This window comes from Microcaecilia unicolor, chromosome 2 (genome assembly GCF_901765095.1).
Source record: "Microcaecilia unicolor chromosome 2, aMicUni1.1, whole genome shotgun sequence".
Classification (NCBI taxonomy): Eukaryota; Metazoa; Chordata; class Amphibia; order Gymnophiona; family Siphonopidae; genus Microcaecilia; species Microcaecilia unicolor.
In genome coordinates this window covers 376,330,942-376,350,979 of record NC_044032.1, presented here as the reverse complement: position 1 = coordinate 376,350,979, position 20,038 = coordinate 376,330,942, and the positions used below count along the sequence as shown (strand labels likewise).

At 41.7% G+C, this 20,038-nt stretch overlaps 1 protein-coding gene across 1 annotated transcript in view; it reads right to left on the bottom strand.

Annotated features, from left to right (window-relative positions):
- LOC115462091 (phospholipid-transporting ATPase ABCA1-like) overlaps positions 1 to 20,038 on the bottom strand; it is a 451,679-nt gene that overhangs the window by 225,981 nt on the left and 205,660 nt on the right. Inside the window, 3 exon segments of the mRNA XM_030192130.1 lie at positions 4,483 to 4,607; positions 14,718 to 14,857; positions 19,267 to 19,380. Coding sequence (XP_030047990.1) covers positions 4,483 to 4,607; positions 14,718 to 14,857; positions 19,267 to 19,380 — 379 coding nt within the window.

The window sequence follows — 20,038 nt, the reverse complement described above, 5'->3', positions numbered from 1 at the left end:
TCCTTTCTGGCAATTGTAACAAACATGTCCTGTCTTACTCAGTACCATAACTGAGGTAGATCATCTCATATCAGTCAGAGAAAAGTTATTTTCCAGTCCAAGAGTACACCTGCAAGTTTATTATAGGCTATGGTTTCTCAGCTTGTTATTTCAAGATAGTGTTAAAAATGTTGTATAGAAACCTAGTATGATTTTTAAAAGCCATTCTTGGTTTTTGTTTGTTTGTAATATAAATTATTGTGACTGCTAATTTCTTTGGCAGTCGCCCAGGAGAATATGATTTGGACTAAGGGATTGTCAAAGGATTAGAGAACTTAGGGTACCTTGACAGAGAACAAGTGGTAAAAACTATGGGGTCTATTTAAACATAAACCATTATTAAGGTAGACCTGTTGATGGTAAGTAGCATGGAATCTTGCTACTGTTTGGGAATCTGCTAGATAATCATGACCTGGATTAGTCACTGTTAGAAGCAAGATACTGGGCTAGATGAACCTTTGCTCTATCCAACTATAGCAATTCTTATGCCTTAACAGCATTTTCCCCACAGATATAAAAATGGTAATGTAGCCCTTCTGGAGAAACTGGTAATGGGGCAAGGTCTTTCTGGGTGAGTTTTCCCCAGGGGATTACTAGAGACTAGTCAGCTCCTAGCCACTGATTGGGAGGAATTTTGGGGAGTGACAGTCTGCTGGGGGGAGGGATGTATCCAGCTAGGAGTGTCCTAGTGGTTAGGGTGGTGGACTTTGGTCCTGGGGAACTGAGGAACTGAGTTTGATTCCCACTTCAGGCACAGGCAGCTCCTTGTGACTCTGGGTAAGCCACTTAACCCTCCATTGCCCCATGTAAGCCGCATTGAGCCTGCCATGAGTGGGAAAGCGCGGGGTACAAATATAAGAAAAAAAATATGAGTTGAATGTGTGTTGGTACAGTTATAGTAAAATGATATGTGGGAAATGATACTTTAAGGATTGACAGTGGGTGGTAATTGAGGGGGGGGGGGCTGGGAGGTGATAAAAGCACTTGCCCTACTGCAAGCGGGGTCTTTGCTTGCCCAAGCTTCCACCAGGACCTGAGGAGTTCAGGGGGTATCCTAACCAGCAGTAGAAGCAGGGGCTGGTGTCACAAATTGACCTCTGCTGGAGAGCAGAGGCTGAAGTGAGGAGGCTCCAGGTGAGGGAGAAAGAGAGAATACCCCTACCAAGAGCGGAGCAGGGACGAGACTTGTTTGGTCCAGAGGTGGGTGAGGGAAACCGTACCTCTGGGTGGAAGGACGTACAGGAGGTCTGGTCCTGGATCCACTCTGGCAGCCGGGGAAACGCCCAGCAGAACACTTGCCTGGTGAGTAAGCGGGCAAGCTGCAGCCCTGGGTTGTCTTTCTGGATGGGATGGGCCTGAATGTTCAGTGCAGAGTGAACATTAAGGAGACTGCATTTACCCCCAGTTTGGTACTTACACTTCAAGAGACTATAAACATGGTTGGTGTTTGAAGCTCTTATTACGTTCCTGTTAGTAAAGTTTCACGTTTATAAAAAAAATCAACCCAGGTGTGAGAGTGGATCCTTTCCTAGACTGTGTTAAAACTAAAATAGGTGATGGCAAAACCCCTCGACCTGCACCCAGCATATCAGAGGCAGTACTCTTTGTGGACCCTGGTCTGGGTGCTTGACCTGAAGAGCTTTGCTGGCATCCTGGACTATTTAAGTGGGGCCAGGGTTACAGTAATTTTATATCAGGTTATCTAGGTTGGGAGTCCAAACAGGTGTCTATTTAAGTTCATTTTATTAAGACATCTAGATGCCTATGTATCTATTCAAAATAGGCCCCTACTTGCCCTAGACGATTGGTTATAACACTATTCCCTATATACTAAACTCAATTGATTTACATACTAAAGTATGAGTAGGCACTATTTTGCACGGCATCATTCCTGACATATTTTGGTACTTTAAATGTGATCCAACTCAAGAAGCCTTAGGGGTATATTGTTACCATGACAGAGTTGTTAGGAAATATGGCAAAAGAAGACCAGTGTCTCAATTTGGATTGGAAAATGAAAGACCAACCATAACATATAAGGCATATGGATGTGTCTTGATGCAACAAAAGGATGCTAAAGCTGTTCAGACCAATGATCTTGCTGTTGAAGATAATGTGATCCCACAAAAAGAAAAAGCATTGTGAACATTAGAAATGAAAAAAATAATTTTAGAATACATTTCTTTCTGATAGGGAAATAATCATCATGGCTTCGTTTCAGGAGTCCATGCAAAGAAAAGTCAGATTCTAAGCATCAGGGAAATTTTAGGGGCCCTTTTATTAAACTCTGTTAAGCACTTAATACAGTTCACAGATCACTGTGTTGAATGAAGAAACAAGGAAATTTGGCAATCTCTTTCAAAACTATCAGATCCAAGATTGAAGGCTGTGTTTGACAACTTCCACTCCCCCAGATCCAGCAAGTGCCTGCTGGGGATATCTATTTGAACATATGGATTACAAATAGATTTGATTTATGATTTTCTATCAATTAGAGGAGATGATGTGCCTATAAAGCTAGAAAGATACTTTGAGTTCTACCTTACCTGTTGAAATATACCATTGCTGTGGAATTGTCCAAAAATACTCTCACAGCCTTCCCCTGCAGAAGGTCAGAAAAGGCTAACAGTGCTTTGGAAATCACTTTCAGTTCTAACCAATTGATCAGCCAGGACACCTTTGAGGAAGTCCATTTGCCTTGAGCTATGTGACCTTTTCTGTGCACTCCTCAGCCTGTCAGGCTAGCATCTGTAGTGACTACCACCCAATCTGAAGCCAACAAGCCTATTATTTTCAAAAGATTGCAGCCCAAGCCACCACAACATGCTGGAGTGCTTGCCTGGTCCAAGGAAGATGAACTTTGTAGGTATGAGAAATGGGCGAACAATGAGTAAGGAAGGGAAGAGGCCGCCCTTAACCAAGGAACTACTTTCAATGTTACTGCAATGAAGCCCAGCACTTGCATGTAATCCAGAGCTCAAGGTGACTATTGTTGCAAAAGAGAAAATTTGTGATGGTTGCTTCTATATCTTGTGATCCAGAAGAAAAATAATTTATTTCCTAAAAACTCCAAAGTCTTAGAGGAAGTCAATTTGCTCTTGTTGGAATTTAACATTCAGCCTAGAGATTAAAAGGAGGTACATCACCAAAGATGTCATCTGTAAGCTTTCCTGAAGAGTGCTGGCTAAATAGAATGGGCAATACTAAAAATATATAGGGACTTAGAAATCAGAGCTGGAAGCTTCCTATCTCTTAAGCAGTCTTGAAAGAGTGGGCTCTTCACTTTCACTACAAGGAATCTCTCCTTCTTCCAAAGACTTCCTAAGAAGCTTTGGCCACTAAAGAAGGTAACTGGTCTGAGGGAACATCTAAAACTACAGACTTTGAATTCCAGTTTTCTAAGAGTTCCAAGCAAATGTGTTGAGCTGCAGGAACCTCCTGAGGGAAGCTAGCAGAGACAGAAGGCTGCTGAGAAACTTGAGATCTTAAGTAAATAAGCCCGAAGCAGCAAAAGAACAAAGTCAATAGAGGTTAATAATTTAAATATATATATATATATTTCAAGGAATCTGCACTAGGAAACTCTGAGATCTGCCATACTACTTATCTTCCTTCCTAGCATATACTGTAAGTCCCTTCTTTCTTTTTAAAGTTATATTATTGTAAACTGCTCTGAAAGGACTTTAAAGGGTGGTAAATCAAATATTAATAAAACTTGAAACTAACCCAATACCCTCACCCAATGACATAGCCTGAGAGTCTCTGGAGCTCTGGAAAACCATAGTTGCAGACCCTTGTGTTGCTGATGAACACTGGAGAATAGAGCTGCCTCAAAAGAAAAAAAGCAGGGAAACAAAATGGTCACCATTCCTGCAATTTCTGTGAGGAAGCCGTGGGTTGGTCCAGTCGAATTTAAAATATTTCCCTGGTTTAAAGAAAGTTTCCTAAAGGCTTCCAAAGTGCCATTCTCAGGATCATCACTAGGAACTAGCTGAGTAAAGACTGAAGAGTGACACAAAGCACAGTGCCCCAAAGCACTGTAACATGAGCCACAATGAGCATGGTGCTTCCTACTCTCTATGGGGGCTGGAAAGTCTCCTTTTCAGTGTGCAGTGACAGACCAGAGACTTACAAATGTTGTCACTGAAGGGCAGCAGACACAAAAGCAGCACTGCTATACAAACACTGTCTTCCACCTGCTGGAGACAGAGAAATACTAAAGTGTGGGAGTTGCACACTGACCTTATAAGGCAGACTACACAATTATGTATTCTCTTTCTCAACCTGCTGATACATGAGCACAACCCACATGTTCTGGATTCTGGTGAAGACATTAAGGAATGATATATTAAGCAAAGTGTATTGAAAGATATGGTACATTTGAAAAGCACTTGAAAAAAATGTTTCTTTATTTGTAAATTCTAATTTTAAGTCATTACTCACCTGATGAATGTACGCTGAAATCCATACATCCAAGGTTGTAACTCTAAGCTAGGGTATTCCACAAATGGGGGCAAGACCATTGAAAATATAAGTGACAAACAAACAAATGCAGCAGGTAGTACCACCTAGGGAAACACAGCAAAAGAAAGGAATAATAATGCATAGAATGCAAGTGGGATGTAGAATATGAATATAAGTAAAGCAAACTTATTATAAAATACTAAAATAAATGTAAATCAGAGTGGTAAACAATGGTCTATACTTGGATTTACATTCTTTCACAATAATTTTAAGTGATGTCTTCATCTTCTCAATTAGCAGATCTGCTATGTTCATTCAATAGCATGCAAACACTTACATAGTGCGGGTCATTTTCAAATAACCCACAATCACTTTATTCCAATTTTCAAAGAAAGCTCATAATTTCAGAGGGGGATCCTCTATCTACTTAAAGTAGGCAGACACATTTCTGAATGCCTGACCTTATCTATTGACTCTGATAGACCTTTGAAGATGGTAAATGGCATGAAAAGCAAACTTGTAGCACTGCTGGATGAGTTAAGTTGTAGTTTAGAATACGGAGAGGATTCAGTTGATTTCATGCTTGATTTGATGGCTTCATTTGATTGTATAGACCATTTTTTAAAACAACTTTGGTATTGATGGTCAGACTTGGCAATGGTTCCACTCATGTTTGCAATACTGATCTCAAAAAAAAAATTGTTTTAGAGGGTAGGTTTTAGAGATCTAGATTGCCCTACCTCACTCCCACCCCCACCTTGAGTGGCTTGCAGGCTTTTACCCTCTGTTTAAACCACCCCCCTCTAGACCTCCAGGGAACCCCTCTGGGGTGTTGGGGAACCCCTCTCCACGGGGACAGAGTTTTGACACGGAGGCAGAGAGGGGGTGACAGAAGGCGCAGTTCAAATTTAAGCCCCAGGACCTTGACTTTCTGGCCTCTGGGGTCTAGGTGAATCTTTGGCCATTTATTTTCCCACATAATGTATAGATGAGTGAAAGATAATTTACTTGTGTGCACACTATTTGTGTGAGACTGTTCAAAGAGACAGATAGACAATCAAAAGATTGAAACTCAGACTAGAGAAGGGTAGTGATAGAAATAGTCTTTATTCTCACCAATTGAAACTTCAAGCTGGTACACACGTCAGTCAGATCTCAGTTCAACTGACCGTAGCTTCGCCGTCTGACTGGCGTTGGGGAAGGACTCCGATTTCAACTCAGATTTACATTTCTTAAATAGTTTTTGCTGCCCATACAATTCAATGGAGAGACACTTTTTTTTTTTTTTTTTTCATCTGTGAATCATACTTAACCGCAGGTCGGGTGCCCACCTACCCCCCCTTCCTGATATTTCTTAATAACGTCAATTTCCGGACTTGTAAACATCTTTCCTAATATAGAGAGATCAGTTTTATATCTTGTGATTCTGGGTGCCATCTTTACAAAGACAGACTCCATCTTATGAACCAAACTTCTTACAACCCTTGCCATTAATTCCTCCATCTTAGCACTTACACTGTATTTGACTATCACACAATTTTTTTATAAGGCTCACCAAGCGGCCCTGCTTTCGCTGGCGCTCAGCTACAAGGCCATCTTCAGATTTTCAGGCCTAGTCAGTGCTTTTCTGCAATTTAAGCTATGTAAATCGGCCCACCACTATTCCAGTGGATGGGTCTCAAGCTGGGACACATATTAACACCTCTTTTTGCAGTCCTTGGTATCTATAATTAGATATTGTGTATTCGGTTTTCCCATTATGTTAATGGTGTCTTTATTTATTTGATGTTGGGCCAAAAGTGAAAGTAGCAATTGGAATGTGCGCTGGGTTATTTGAGGGAGATTTGAATGTGGGTGCTTTACAATGAGTTGTAGTTAAATGAGAAGGTTGAGTTTTTTTGGATTAAGACAACTAATATGGCCTGGTCTAATCCAAGTTTAAAAACCAAGATGAAGTTTCTGGGGGTGATCTTTGACCCAGCATTTATCATGTAAAAACCAGACTCTTTGGTTAACATTTAAGGGTTGATGTCAAAGTGATTTATCTGGTCAAATATGGTTCCTGGCTGGTTAAATCCTCTGTTTGTGGCTAACCACTAATTTTGAGCAGCAGTTAACCAGTTAGTGCTGCTGAAAATAACCAGTTAGTGCTGAAATGAAAACTGACTATTTTGGGGGTGTTCTGGGGATGGAGTCAGCACCTGGCCAGTTAAGTGCCAATATTCAACTCTTAACCAGCCAGATTAATGACATGAATAGGTCCGCATAAGAGTCAGTTCTATTTTTGTACAGTAACCCATAGCCGATTAGTGTGGAATATTGCCAGCTATGCATTAGCTGGCTCCAGAAACATGGAAATTCAGTGCCGGTGCCTGGATATGGTCCAGCATTGAATTTCTGGGTTTAACATAAGTGGCAGTCAGCAAATTGTGATCACCACTGGCTGAATATTGTGCCCTTAATCTTTTTAAAACTATACCTTGTTTGCAATTTACAACCTTATAGTACAACAGGACACTTACTTTTGGAAAGTAGCACAGAGAAGGTTGGAATACATGAATGTCTTATCAATAGAGTACCAAAAGAAATACTTAAAATTGTTACAATACGTGCAAAACAAGGGTGCAACACATTATAAGGGGGCTGAAGCTGTGTGATCACTTGATGCCTGCTTTCTTGGGCTCTCTTGCAAGCGAGGGGGGTTGCAGAGGCTTATCACCAACTGCATCATTATATACATTCTTTGGATTTGACCACCCTCTCTCCTTCTCAGGGTATGCGCTTGCAGACGTTTTTTGATAAATTTCGAGATGGGGGGTTATTGGTTTCTGGTCTATATAAAGCTTTGCAGCTGGTCTCACCTACTTGGAATTATGATGAACTTGTTGCTTAGTGGAGTCAGGAATTAGGGTTGCTGGTTACTTCTCTAGACCCTTCTAAGCTAACTAAGCATATCCCAGAGATCTTGTGAGTGCTGAGATGAGGGAATGCCAGTTTTGTATATTACACAGGGCATATTTTACAAAAAAATGAATGTTTAAAGCTGGGACAGTGGAGACCCCGAACTGCCAGGAATGTCAGCAGGGTCATAATTCATTCTTTCATGTTTTTTGGGGCTGTCAGAAGGTAAACATTTTCTGGAGAGCTGTCTTAAATTATCTTAGGAGGTAACTGGGATGTGAGTTGCTGTTCTCTCCAGCAGCACTATTACTGGATAAATATGAAGCTTTTTGTATCCGCAATTGTTCACAAGTATTGTTTCTCCGTAAAGCTGGGGTCTTGGGTAAATGATTCATTCTTGGGGTATGGATTGGGGAGGAAGTCCTTTCTTTCTGGGCCTGGAGAAATTGAATGCATGCATTGATGCTTTTGGAACGGCAGCATGCTAGGTGCTCTCCTAAGCGCTTAAAAATATTTTTTTGCAGTATGGGATGTGTACATTCAATCCCTTCCACATAGGACCAGGAGCCTGATTCTAAATTTCTCTTTGCCAAGTGTTTTCTTGTAGGGAAAAGCAAGACACCCCAGTAAAGTAAAATTTGAGCATAGGTTGCTCAAAAGAGGCCCCTTAGATTCAAAAATATATAAAGAGGGAAGGTCCCACTGAACTTTCTTTCTGAGAAGTTCTGAGAGAAGAGGACATTTCTCTGGTAAGTGAACGCTACTTTGCTTGTGCTTTGGGAACTTAAAGATTGGGGTTTAAAGGAGGAATTGTAGGTTAGTGTTAGGCAAACTTAAAAAGCAAATTTCAACAGCTAACAGAAAACAGCTAATCTCCATAGTCTTTTCCACTTAGTTTTAAAAGCCTTGCACCACAGCATTAACAGATAGAATCTAACAGCCACTGCAGGATCTAATTTAGTATTCCCACCCACCCCTAGGACAACTCCTCATTTATAGTCAGTTATTGTAATTAGGGTAACAAGCAAGGAGTGCTCTTATAGAGTTTTAAATACATTTCATTACTATCTAAGAAGGAAATACTAAATAAATCAAACAATACACTATATAAAGTAAAAGACACTTTTATATTAGGCTAATATCCTTAATACTGTAGCAAGTTTTAAAATATTGGAAAACTCAAAAACACTAAGATGGAGTCAGCAGTCCAGCAGCGAGAGGGGTGCTATCCAGTCTTTTGCATTGAGTGTCACATGTATGATTATCTTCCAGTTGGTGAGATGTCATATGTTTGCGCCCGATGCAAAGAGCTCCTAGCTCTTAGAGAACATGTCCGTTCTCTTGAGGCTAGAGTAGCAGACTTGGTGGAGCTGAGGGAGACAGAGAGGTACATAGAGGAGACCTACAGGGATGTTGTAGAGAGGTCCCACCTCCAGTCTAGTAGCCCTTGTGCTACCTTGGAGGAGGGAGGTCTCCTAGAAGGAGAGCATCACCCTGGTGAAGTAGGAAGTACTCCTGTAGCCAGGACCTGCCCACCAGGGGATGTACTATCCTCTCGCACTGAGGATATGTCTCCAAGTGCTGCCCGGGAGGGAAAGGTTAGGACAGCTGTTGTAGTTGGTGATTCGATCATTAGGCATATAGATAGCTGGGTGGCTGGTGGACGTGAGGATCGCCTGGTGACTTGCCTGCCTGGTGCGAAGGTGGCGGACCTCACGCGTCACCTAGATAGGATTTTAGATAGTGCTGGGGAGGAGTCTGCTGTCTTGGTACATGTGGGTACCAATGACATAGGAAAATGTGGGAGAGAGGTTCTGGAAGCCAAATTTAGGCTCTTAGGTAGAAAGCTCAAATCCAGATCCTCTAGGGTAGCATTTTCTGAAATGCTACCTGTTCCACGTGCAGGGCCCAAGAAACAGGCAGAGCTCCAGAGTCTCAATGTGTGGATGAGACGATGGTGCAGGGAGGAGGGTTTTAGATTTGTTAGGAACTGGGCAACATTCTGGGGAAGGGGGAGCCTATTCCGAAAGGATGGGCTCCACCTTAACCAGGGTGGGACCAGGCTGCTGGCGTCGGCATTTAAAAAGGAGATAGAGCAGCTTTTAAACTAGAAATGGGGGGAAGGCCGACAGTCGCTCAAAAGCGCATGGTTCGGGAAAAGGTATCTTGCAAAGATACCTCACAAACAGGGAAGATAGGGTTTCTGGATAGTGAGGTTACACAACAGACCGTGGTAGGCCAGGTGCCCTTAAATACAACTAAAGATCAGACAAAAGATGTCAAATCAATAGTGTCAGGTACTAAGCATCATGCAAATAAGAACAACAAACATACTCTGAAATGTCTATATGCAAATGCTAGGAGTCTAAGAAATAAGATGGGAGAGTTGGAATATATTGCACTAAATGAAAAATTGGATATAATAGGCATTACTGAGACCTGGTGGAAGGAGGATAACCAGTGGGACACTGTCATACCGGGGTACAAAGTATATCGTAATGATAGGGTGGACCGGACTGGTGGAGGGGTAGCATTGTATATTAACGAGAGCCTTGACTCAGATAGATTACAAATTCAGCAGGACACAAATCACACCTTTGAATCACTGTGGGTTGAAATTCCATGTATAAAAGGGAAAAAAATGGTGATAGGAGTGTACTACCGTCCGCCTCGCCAGGATGAGCAGGTAGACACAGAAATGATAAAAGAAATCAGAGACGCGAATAAAATGGGCAATGTGATAATAATGGGTGACTTCAATTATCCAAATATAGACTGGGTAAATGTAACATCGGGACACGCTACAGAGATACAATTCCTTGATGAAATCAAGGACAGCTTTATGGAGCAACTGGTGCAGGAGCCGACGAGAGAAGGAAAAATTCTAGACTTGGTCCTTAGTGGAGCGCATGATCTGGTGAGGGACGTTATGGTACTGGGGCCGTTTGATAACAGTGACCATAATATGATCAGTTTTGACATCGACCTTGAAGTAACTGTACACAGAAAGTCAAATATGTTAGCGTTTAACTTTAAAAAAGGAGACTATGATAAAATGAGAAGAACGGTAAAAAAAAAAACTTAGGGGGGCAACTGAGAGAGTAAAAACTGTACAACAGGCGTGGACGCTGTTCAAAAATACCATCCTGGAGGCCCAGGCCATACATATTCCGCAAATTAGAAAAGAAAGACGGAAGTCCAAAAGACACCCGGCCTGGTTGAAAAGTGAGGTGAAGGAAGCTATTAGGGCTAAAAGAAACGCCTTCAGAAAATGGAAGAAGGAACCATCTGAAAATAACAAGAAACAGCATAAGGAGTGTCAAAGCAAATGCAAGGCGCAGATTAAGAAGGCCAAGAGGGAGTATGAAAAAAAGATAGCATTAGAGGCAAAAAAACATAGTAAAATTTTTTTTCGGTATATTAAAAGCAGGAAGCCAGCAAAAGAATCGGTTGGGCCGCTGGATGACCGAGGGGTAAAAGGGGCGATCAAGGAAGACAAAGACGTAGCGGAGAGACTGAATGAATTCTTTGCTTCGGTCTTCACCGAGGAAGATTTGGTTGGGTTACCGGTGTCGGAAATGGTATTTCAAGCGGACGAGTCGGAGAAACTTACTGACTTCACGGTAAACCTGGAGGACGTATTGGGGCAGTTCGGCAAACTGAAGAGTAGCAAATCTCCTGGACGGATGGTATTCATCCTAGAGTACTGATAGAACTGAAAAACGAGCTTGCGGAGCTACTGCTAGTGATATGCAACTTATCCTTAAAATCGAGCGTGGTACCGGAAGATTGGAGGGTGGCCAATGTAACGCCCATTTTTTAAAAAAAGGCTCCAGGGGAGATCCGGGAAATTATAGACCGGTGAGTCTGACGTCGGTGCCTGGGAAAATGGTAGAGGCTATTATTAAAAACAAAATTACAGAGCACATCCAAGGACATGGATTACTGAGACCAAGTCAGCATGGCTTTTGTGTGGGGAAATCTTGCCTGACCAATTTACTTCAATTCTTTGAAGGAGTGAACAAACATGTGGACAAAGGGGAGTCGGTTGATATTGTGTATCTGGATTTTCAAAAGGCGTTTGACAAGGTACCTCATGAAAGGCTACAGAGGAAATTGGAGGGTCATGGGATAGGAGGAAATGTCCTATTGTGGATTAAAAACTGGTTGAAGGATAGGAAACAGAGAGTGGGGTTAAATGGGCAGTATTCACAATGGAGAAGGGTAGTTAGTGGGGTTCCTCAGGGGTCCGTGCTAGGACCGCTGCTTTTTTAATATATTTATAAATGATTTAGAGATGGGAGTAACTAGCGAGGTAATTAAATTTGCTGATGACACAAAGTTATTCAAAGTCGTTAAATCACGACAGGATTGTGAAAAATTACAAGAGGACCTTACGAGACTGGGAGACTGGGCGGCTAAATGGCAGATGATGTTTAATGTGAGCAAGTGCAAGGTGATGCATGTGGGAAAAAAGAACCCGAATTATAGCTACGTCATGCAAGGTTCCACGTTAGGAGTTACGGACCAAGAAAGGGATCTGGGTGTCGTTGTCGATAACACACTGAAACCTTCTGCTCAGTGTGCTGCTGCGGCTAAGAAAGCGAATAGAATGTTGGGTATTATTAGGAAAGGTATGGAAAACAGGTGTGAGGATGTTATAATGCCGTTGAATCGCTCCATGGTGCGACCGCACCTTGAGTATTGTGTTCAATTCTGGTCGCCGCATCTCAAGAAAGATATAGTAGAATTGGAAAAGGTGCAGTGAAGGGCGACTAAAATGATAGCAGGGATGGGACGACTTCCCTATGAAGAAAGACTAAGGAGGCTAGGGCTATACAGCTTGGAGAAGAGACGGCTGAGGGGAGACATGATAGAGGTATATAAAATAATGAGTGGAGTGGAACAGGTGGATGTGAAGCTTCTGTTCACGCTTTCCAAAAATACTAGGACTAGGGGGCATGCGATGAAACTACAGTGTAGTAAATTTAAAACAAATCGGAGAAAATTTTTCTTCACCCAACGTGTAATTAAACTCTGGTATTCGTTGCCGGAGAAAGTGGTGAAGGCGGTTAGCTTAGCAGAGTTTAAAAAGGGGTTGGACGGTTTCCTAAAGGACAAGTCCATAAACCACTACTAAACGGACTTGGAAAAATCCAAAATTCCAGGAATAACATGTATAGAATGTTTGTACGTTTGGGAAGCTTGCCAGGTGCCCTTGGCCTGGATTGGCCGCTGTCGTGGACAGGATGCTGGGCTCGATGGACCCTTGGTCTTTTCCCAGTATGGCATTACTTATGTACTTATGTACTTATTGATTTGTTGAGTGGAGACTTCGAGCCACTTGTGCCTTAGCTCTTTTGGGTCCCCTTCCCTTTTCTTTCTTTCTAGAGTTGAATGGCCATCTGCTGTATGAGCTACAGCGTGGGTGACTCCACCATGCTCATGGCCTTCATGTGCTGTGACTAACCTGGTGGTGAGCCCTTGAACCGGCAAGAGGTCTGACCGGAGGTAGAGGCCCGAATGATGGCATTTGAGTCACAGAGCTGCGGGGTGGACTGGAAAGGCCAACAAGGGATAAGTTTGTCAGCAGGCATGGAGCTGAGCTGGCTAGACTTGGCTGGGCTGGCTAACCATAGGACTGGGCTGGCTTGGCTCAGCTGAGCTGGCTTGGCTTGAAGCTGAGAAGGCTAGGCTTGGCTGAACTGGCTTGGCTTGGCAGAGCTGGCTAGGCTGGGTTAAGTTGGCTTGGCTTAGCTGGCTGGCTGGCTGGGATTGATGGGTTTAGCTTGGCTGGTTTAAGCTGGTTAGGCTTGGCTGACGTGGCTTGGCTGGGTTAAACTGGCTTGGCTTAGCTGAGCTGGCTAGCAGCCTGGCAGGAACTCCTCTTGGATGAGAAGTGCAGATGCAAAGGCGCCAACAGCTTCCAGGGTCCCAGTTTTTGAAGTGCCTGCCTTCATCCTCCCCCTGTGGTTGACATCACATGCCAGTGTGATGGTTGTGGGCATGTGCAGGCAGTGCTGGACTCCGCCCCAGAGGAAGCTGTCAGCTCTGCAGTCCCGCCAATGACGATGTGAGCTGGAAGGTAAGCTGGACGGGACCGGGGCCTGGCAGGGTGCATGACACACACCTAAGTGTGACGTGATGTATGTAACTGATAGTATTCTATAAGTTACATGCATTCCCTCAAATTCTATAATAGCTGCCAAAAATTGTGTGCGCAATTTAATTGAATAACAAGCCAATTAGTGACAATAATTGTTTTTCAAAAAGCATTTATTGGCATTAATTAGATTAAATTTAGGCATGGTATCTTGTTTGCAATTTACAACCTTATAGTACAACAGGACACTTTTATGTATGGCCCAAAAAGGGGTTGTGGAAATGGGAAGGTCATGGGTGCTTCAGGGCAGAGCATAGGTGTGGTTCTGAGTTACATGTGCAATTGGAGCATTACACCTAAATATAGGTGCAAGCATTTGTACAACGCTTTCATTATTGAAATGGTGCCAGGTAAGTTTATGCACGATCCCTGTACTTAAGCACTATTCTACAAACCACACCTAATTATAAGCACAGATTATAGAATAGCACTTTTTCGGCACTGATTTTTTTTAGGCACCATATATTTATTTATTTACAGCATTTATATCCCACAATTTCCCACCCATAGGCAGGCCCAATGTGGCTTACAACAATATAGAATTCACCCTATTATTTAGCACCATGTCCATGGTTCTCCCATGTTTATCAACAAGAAACAGAAGAAGCAACCTCCGCAGATCTTGACAGACACAACAAACAGCAAAGGTGATGAACAAAAAAGCAGGAAACACTCTCTCAATAAGACTTTGAAGCACTAGAGAGCGTTTCCTGCTGTTTCGTTCCACCACCCATGTTGTGTGTATTGTGCCACCCACATTTATGCCTACCTAGGAGATATACACTGTAGCACTTAGACATTCCTTTATAGAATAGTGCCTAGTGTACTTATGTGCGGAAATGCCAACAAAGGTGCCTTTGATGTGCATAAAGGGTATTTGATTCTAGGCATGAGCTCATAGAACCTTTTATTCTGCCTGCTACACTGGTAAATCTTCTTTGGTATGGAACAAAACCTGGACGAGAATTATTTTGTTGTAAAAGAGTGAGCAGAGTGACCATTAATGCATAAGTCCTCCTAGCTGTTGTTGGTTCCATCTCAAAATTTGTTTTCAGATACTGCAGAAAAGCCGTCTCAGAAGGTGAGCCCACTTGAGCAAACCTACCTAAGGTATTGCATTAATTGCTTATGCGCAAAGAATAAGATTTACCTGAGCAATAAACCCTTTGCGGCTTCTCCGGGCATGGTGGAATCTTTTTATGAAAACAGCAAGGAACTGCCTGTAGATCAGTGTCCAGCCAGTGATTACAAAAGAACCTTTTCCCTTCAAGTCATCCATATCTCCAGTATCTGTAATGAGAATACAAATTGTTTTATTTGTTGTCATATTTTTAAATTTTCCATTATCTTCACTGAGGTAATTTTCAGATGGAATTACTGTTTTGGTAATTGATTAGAAAACCGTCTAAATTTAGCCTCTAAATTTTACCAGACAGACATCTAAATTTAGTCAGCAGTTTCTGGGTGAGCAGGAGGGTGGTTCTGGGGAGAGGTGTGGAAATTTGGTAGCTAGCACTGATTTTCAGGTCTAACTTGGTCAATGCAGATGAGGTGGTGTTTATGTAGGCCTAAATCCAACTGACTATCCTTTCTTGTTCTCTAATACTGTCTAAAACTATCATAAAAGAGCCCTATGATCTTTTTACCTCATTTTCACTAGTTGGAAGGGAGGAAGGGTGAAGAGTAGAACTTCTCCCATCTGTCTGAAATATTTTACAAAATACTTTGTAAAATATTTCAGACAGATGGGAGAAGGATGAGCAAATGAATCTTTGAGCATTTTTAAAAACTATTTCTGACAGCCAAGAGGGAGCAGAGTGGGGAACTTTTCACAATAAATAAACCTGTGAATGGACTTCGAGACACTTTTTAAATAATTCATGTAGTTAAGAGGAAAGGAGGATTATCATAAGCTTGGCACTACCACTTGGGGGCATCTTTCTTTATATAAATGACCCCTAATAGTAGAACCATAAGACTACAGCTAAGGGTCATGTGGCCATTTTGGATCCCAGGACAATCCCAGGCAGGAGCTGAAGGAGACCCATCCTGCCCAGGACACTGAAACACAAAAGAAGATCCCTTGGTAGGTCCCATGGGGTCAAATATAGAGGTGGGGAGGGCTCTGACGGTACGTACTAGTGCCTGGGGGATGGGGATTTTGTACAGGTCAAAGTTTTTACCTGGGGATGAGATCAGGAGGAGAATCTGCTATTGGGGTGTTTTGAGGGGACAGGTGAGTGTTGTGAGGGAGGACAATGAGGAGGACTATCGCTGCAGAACATACTGCGACAGCAACTGTGCTACCAGTCTGCTAATAGTGGAGCTGCACCTACCACCTCCCCTTGAGGCACATTATTGGCAATCATGAAAGCAAGCATATGGTTCAGACCTCTATTGGTAGTACTTCTGGGATAACACTCCTGCATAGGCAACCACTACCAGAGCTGGTAACAACCTTAGCATCAGTTGCTTCAAGTCGAGCTTTAATACAGCATGAACTGTGCCTTGATTCCTACCAAAGACCTGCATCAGCAAAAATGGATTGCCCAAGAACTGCTTACCCAGTGCAATCACCTGTCAAACATTCTTGCACAGTCATGTACCCCAGGTCAGGCTAATCCTGCCACTTTGGCACCTAGACATGAAATGAAGGCCATAGAGCCTACCAGTTGGAGCTGAGTTCCAGGAATTGCAACTTTGCTGATGCAAACTGGACATTCCAGGACTTTCTCAGGCCATACAGACTGGAAGAAGGGGTGATTTTTCAAAGGCTGCTAAACAGAAATGGTTACCAACAACTGAAAAAAGGGGCAAAGTGTTTTCCTCAGTTGAATAGCTAATTGATTGAAGAGAGCTTTAACAATATACTAGTACGTCTGAGCTCTGTGGTGATTAAATTAATAGAAACACTGCTAAAACAGAGACTACTGATAAAACAAAATTTATGATAGTAACTAGCCCTTATCACCCAATAGCCATCTCAAATTTTAAGACTGGTAATGTTACTTATTCTTTGGATTCAACAATGAAAACCTTAGGGATCTTAATTGATCTGTTTCTTTATTTTTTTAAAAAATCTTTATTGAGGAATGATACAACGAGCATATCCATCCAATGAGCAACAAACATCCAAACAATAAGGCTTTTTGTACAACAAGCACAAAAGTACAGCAAATACAGAATTAAATTGATTGTCCTTGTGTACCATTCTCATTTTTCTTTAACTCACAACAAAGTCCCCACCATCCCAAAGGAGTCTCAAATGTCTTTAATTCATTGTGGAAACTTAAAAGATTAAGACCATTCTTTTCAAGATCAGTCTTTTGCACTTTAGTTCAATCATTAGTTTTAACCAAATTTGACTATTGCAATTCAATTTATGCAGGTATTAAGCGGAGTCTCCTAAGAAAACTACAAACTCCACAAATTCGGCTGCCCGCCTTATATATAGATTGCCACATTATGTTAAAGCATCTCCTCTTCTTAAGAATCTACAGTGGTTACCTGTTAATGAAAGAATTTCATTTAAGCTCTGTGTTCTTGTTCATCAGATTTTTTATGGTATCTTACCATCTTATATGATAAATCTCATTAAGTTATCACCACGAAACAGAGAGACAGAAAAAAAAAACACCATAGGAGAGAACTTTAAGATAAAGATCAATATGTCAGATCAGGTATAGTAAGGAAATGAAACACGACAGGGGGAAAGAGGATAAATAACAAATGGACAGTGGCCGCTGGAAACAACATTAGCAGAAGAAGGGAAAGCAGAAAAAAGAAACTGCAACCAACTCCCTCCATGAGTATGACTTCTTTCCCTCCCTCCCTCCCTCCCTTCCACCCTTCCTACGTCTATCTCTCCATTTGCCTCCCCTAAGCCCATCTCTCCTTCTCCCTTCTGCTCTCCCTGAGTCTATATCTCTCCATTCCCCTTCCACCCCCCATCATTCTCCCCTCTCCCTTATGCCCCTCCCCAAGTCTGATATCTCTCCCTCTCCTAAGTCCATCTCTCCCCATTCTTCCTCCACCTTCCTTGTGCATCTCTCCCTCTTCTAACCTCTCTACTGCTATCCTTCTCTGAGAAAACAGGAATTTACATCATAGAGGCAGGTCGCAGTAAAGAGAAGAGGACAGTGTCAGAAGCAGGGCAGTGTATGGGAATCATTGTCATCATTGACTTTTGAAAAACAATGAAGGAAGGGTGTTGAGAAAGTAAGGGAGGAGATGCCAGACCATGGCTGGGGGAGGTGGGGAAGGAGAGATTCCGGCATGAAAGGAAGGGGATGGAAGCAGGTAGGCCAGCCTGTGTCAGCAATGTGCCGCTCCATGAAACTGCCACCCGAGGCCCCTACTTCAGTTGGCCTAATGATAGGGTTGTCCCTGTGCATATTATATACAGGTACTTATTTTGTTCCTGGGACAGTGAAGGGTTAAGTAACTTGCCCAGAATCACAAGGAGCTGCAGTGTGAATTGAACCCAGTTCCCCTGGCTCTCAGGTCACTGCACTAACCATTAGGATTCCCCGCCACACCTTATAATTGGTGCTGTAGGTAAACTTTCAGGCTTACACCCCCTCAATTAACTTTCAGGCCCCTAGTCTGCAGCCCCTTTCCCCTCACCAAGATTTGGAAATTAAATTCAACCATCATGATCATCACATAAAATGCAGGTTAAAGTATGTTTGGAGTATTCTTTGAGTTTATGTGGCTGTTAGGACCTATTGTTTTGCTCTGACTGCAGCTGTTCTTTACTGCCCTGAAGAAGTTGTCTACCTAGGAGACAGCCTCATCTTGCCTAATGGTTGGGCCTGCCCTGGTGTGTACTAATTGCTTAGTGTCCTTTAGACACACACACACACACACACACACACACACACACACACACACACACACACACACACACACACATTGTGTAAACAGAAACATTACTTCTGAAGTAATAAAAGTGTTAACCTGTAAATTCTTCAAATACTTCATTATTCCACTTACGTCTAGCAAACCACAGTCTACATCTCTGTCAATTATTGAGGTGTTTCTGCTCATGCATTCTTAACCACAGCCATGGATGGAAAATACAACATCTGGGAAATACAGAACCCTGCATAATATCTCAGACTTTAATACTCCCAGATCATGTTGTTGTTGTTAATGTTAAGAAAACTGCTTGGGCTTGGACATCTGTATGACGAGCAGCGTTTTATTGGCAGAGCTTTACATTGTGAATGTCAGCTGCAGTATTTTTCCCCAGCTCTAACACTGCCTTGCATTACTGACATGTTTGCTGTTCCATATAATCAGATATCTCATTGGTATTTGAATATCCTCAGGTATTCTATTGCCCGTTATAACTCATTCTCTTTTTCTACCATTAACTATGAGACTGACAAGAAAGCACCAAAAATCACATCATTTTACTGGCCCTTCACCTGAAATAGTTTAATTGGTTGCTGAAATACACAGATGAAATGTAAATATCTATCTATCTATCTATCTATCTATCTATCTATCTATCTATCTATGTATTTTAACACATGGCAGTAGAAAATCAAAATGCATGAGAGTAAAAATTAAAACAAAAGCACAGACTTTTCATCTTGAGTTTTCTTTTCTTTTTTTCCTACAAAATAGAATTTCAATTCCGTGCCATATGATAGGTGCAATAAATTCAATGAGAAATAGGTTAATATTTATACCATTTTCAGAATTTGCCTCGTGCAGCTCTGGGTTACTTTTAACACTGGAAATACTCAAACGTCTTGATTCCCGGAAGCTTCTTTTCCAGTCTTTTACAAATGATTTCTCTGAATCTAAGCAATAATAAAAGAAAACAAATGCTATAATAACAAAGTATGGCTGACATTGCTACTAAAATCAGTGACAATATTACATCAGGGAGTCGTGAGTACTGAGCCTCAAGAGAAACAAACAGGTCTGTTGTTCAAGATAAGCAGAGAATGCAAATTAACCTGGTTATTAGATCACTAATATGAAAATATGCCAGATGTCTAGTCATTATGGGTATTTTATTTATCTATCTACTTACTTACATTGTAGTAATTAGGTGCAAAAGATCACAAGATCTGTCTATGGCTTTGGAAATTGAGAAGTGAATAACTCTTGATTAAATTGACATGGCAATATACCAATTTAGTGCAAGGACAAATATTTTGTTATATGACAATTTTAAGTAATTTTCCAGAATAGCTCATTATACTGTGGTGTATCTAGCACTGCATGTACATACTTTAATATGCTACAAGCCATATTAGATATTAATAAAAACTAGGTTCGTTGCAGGGTGTAAAACTTCTTTATTGAAACATCATAACCATCCAAAGCCAATGTATATGATACAGATCACAAAGAATGAACCTGGGTGGTCTTACAAACTCATGCAAATAATCCAGCTTATTGTCATGGATGGTACTATTTGGAACATGTAAACATTTTTGAATAATAATTAAA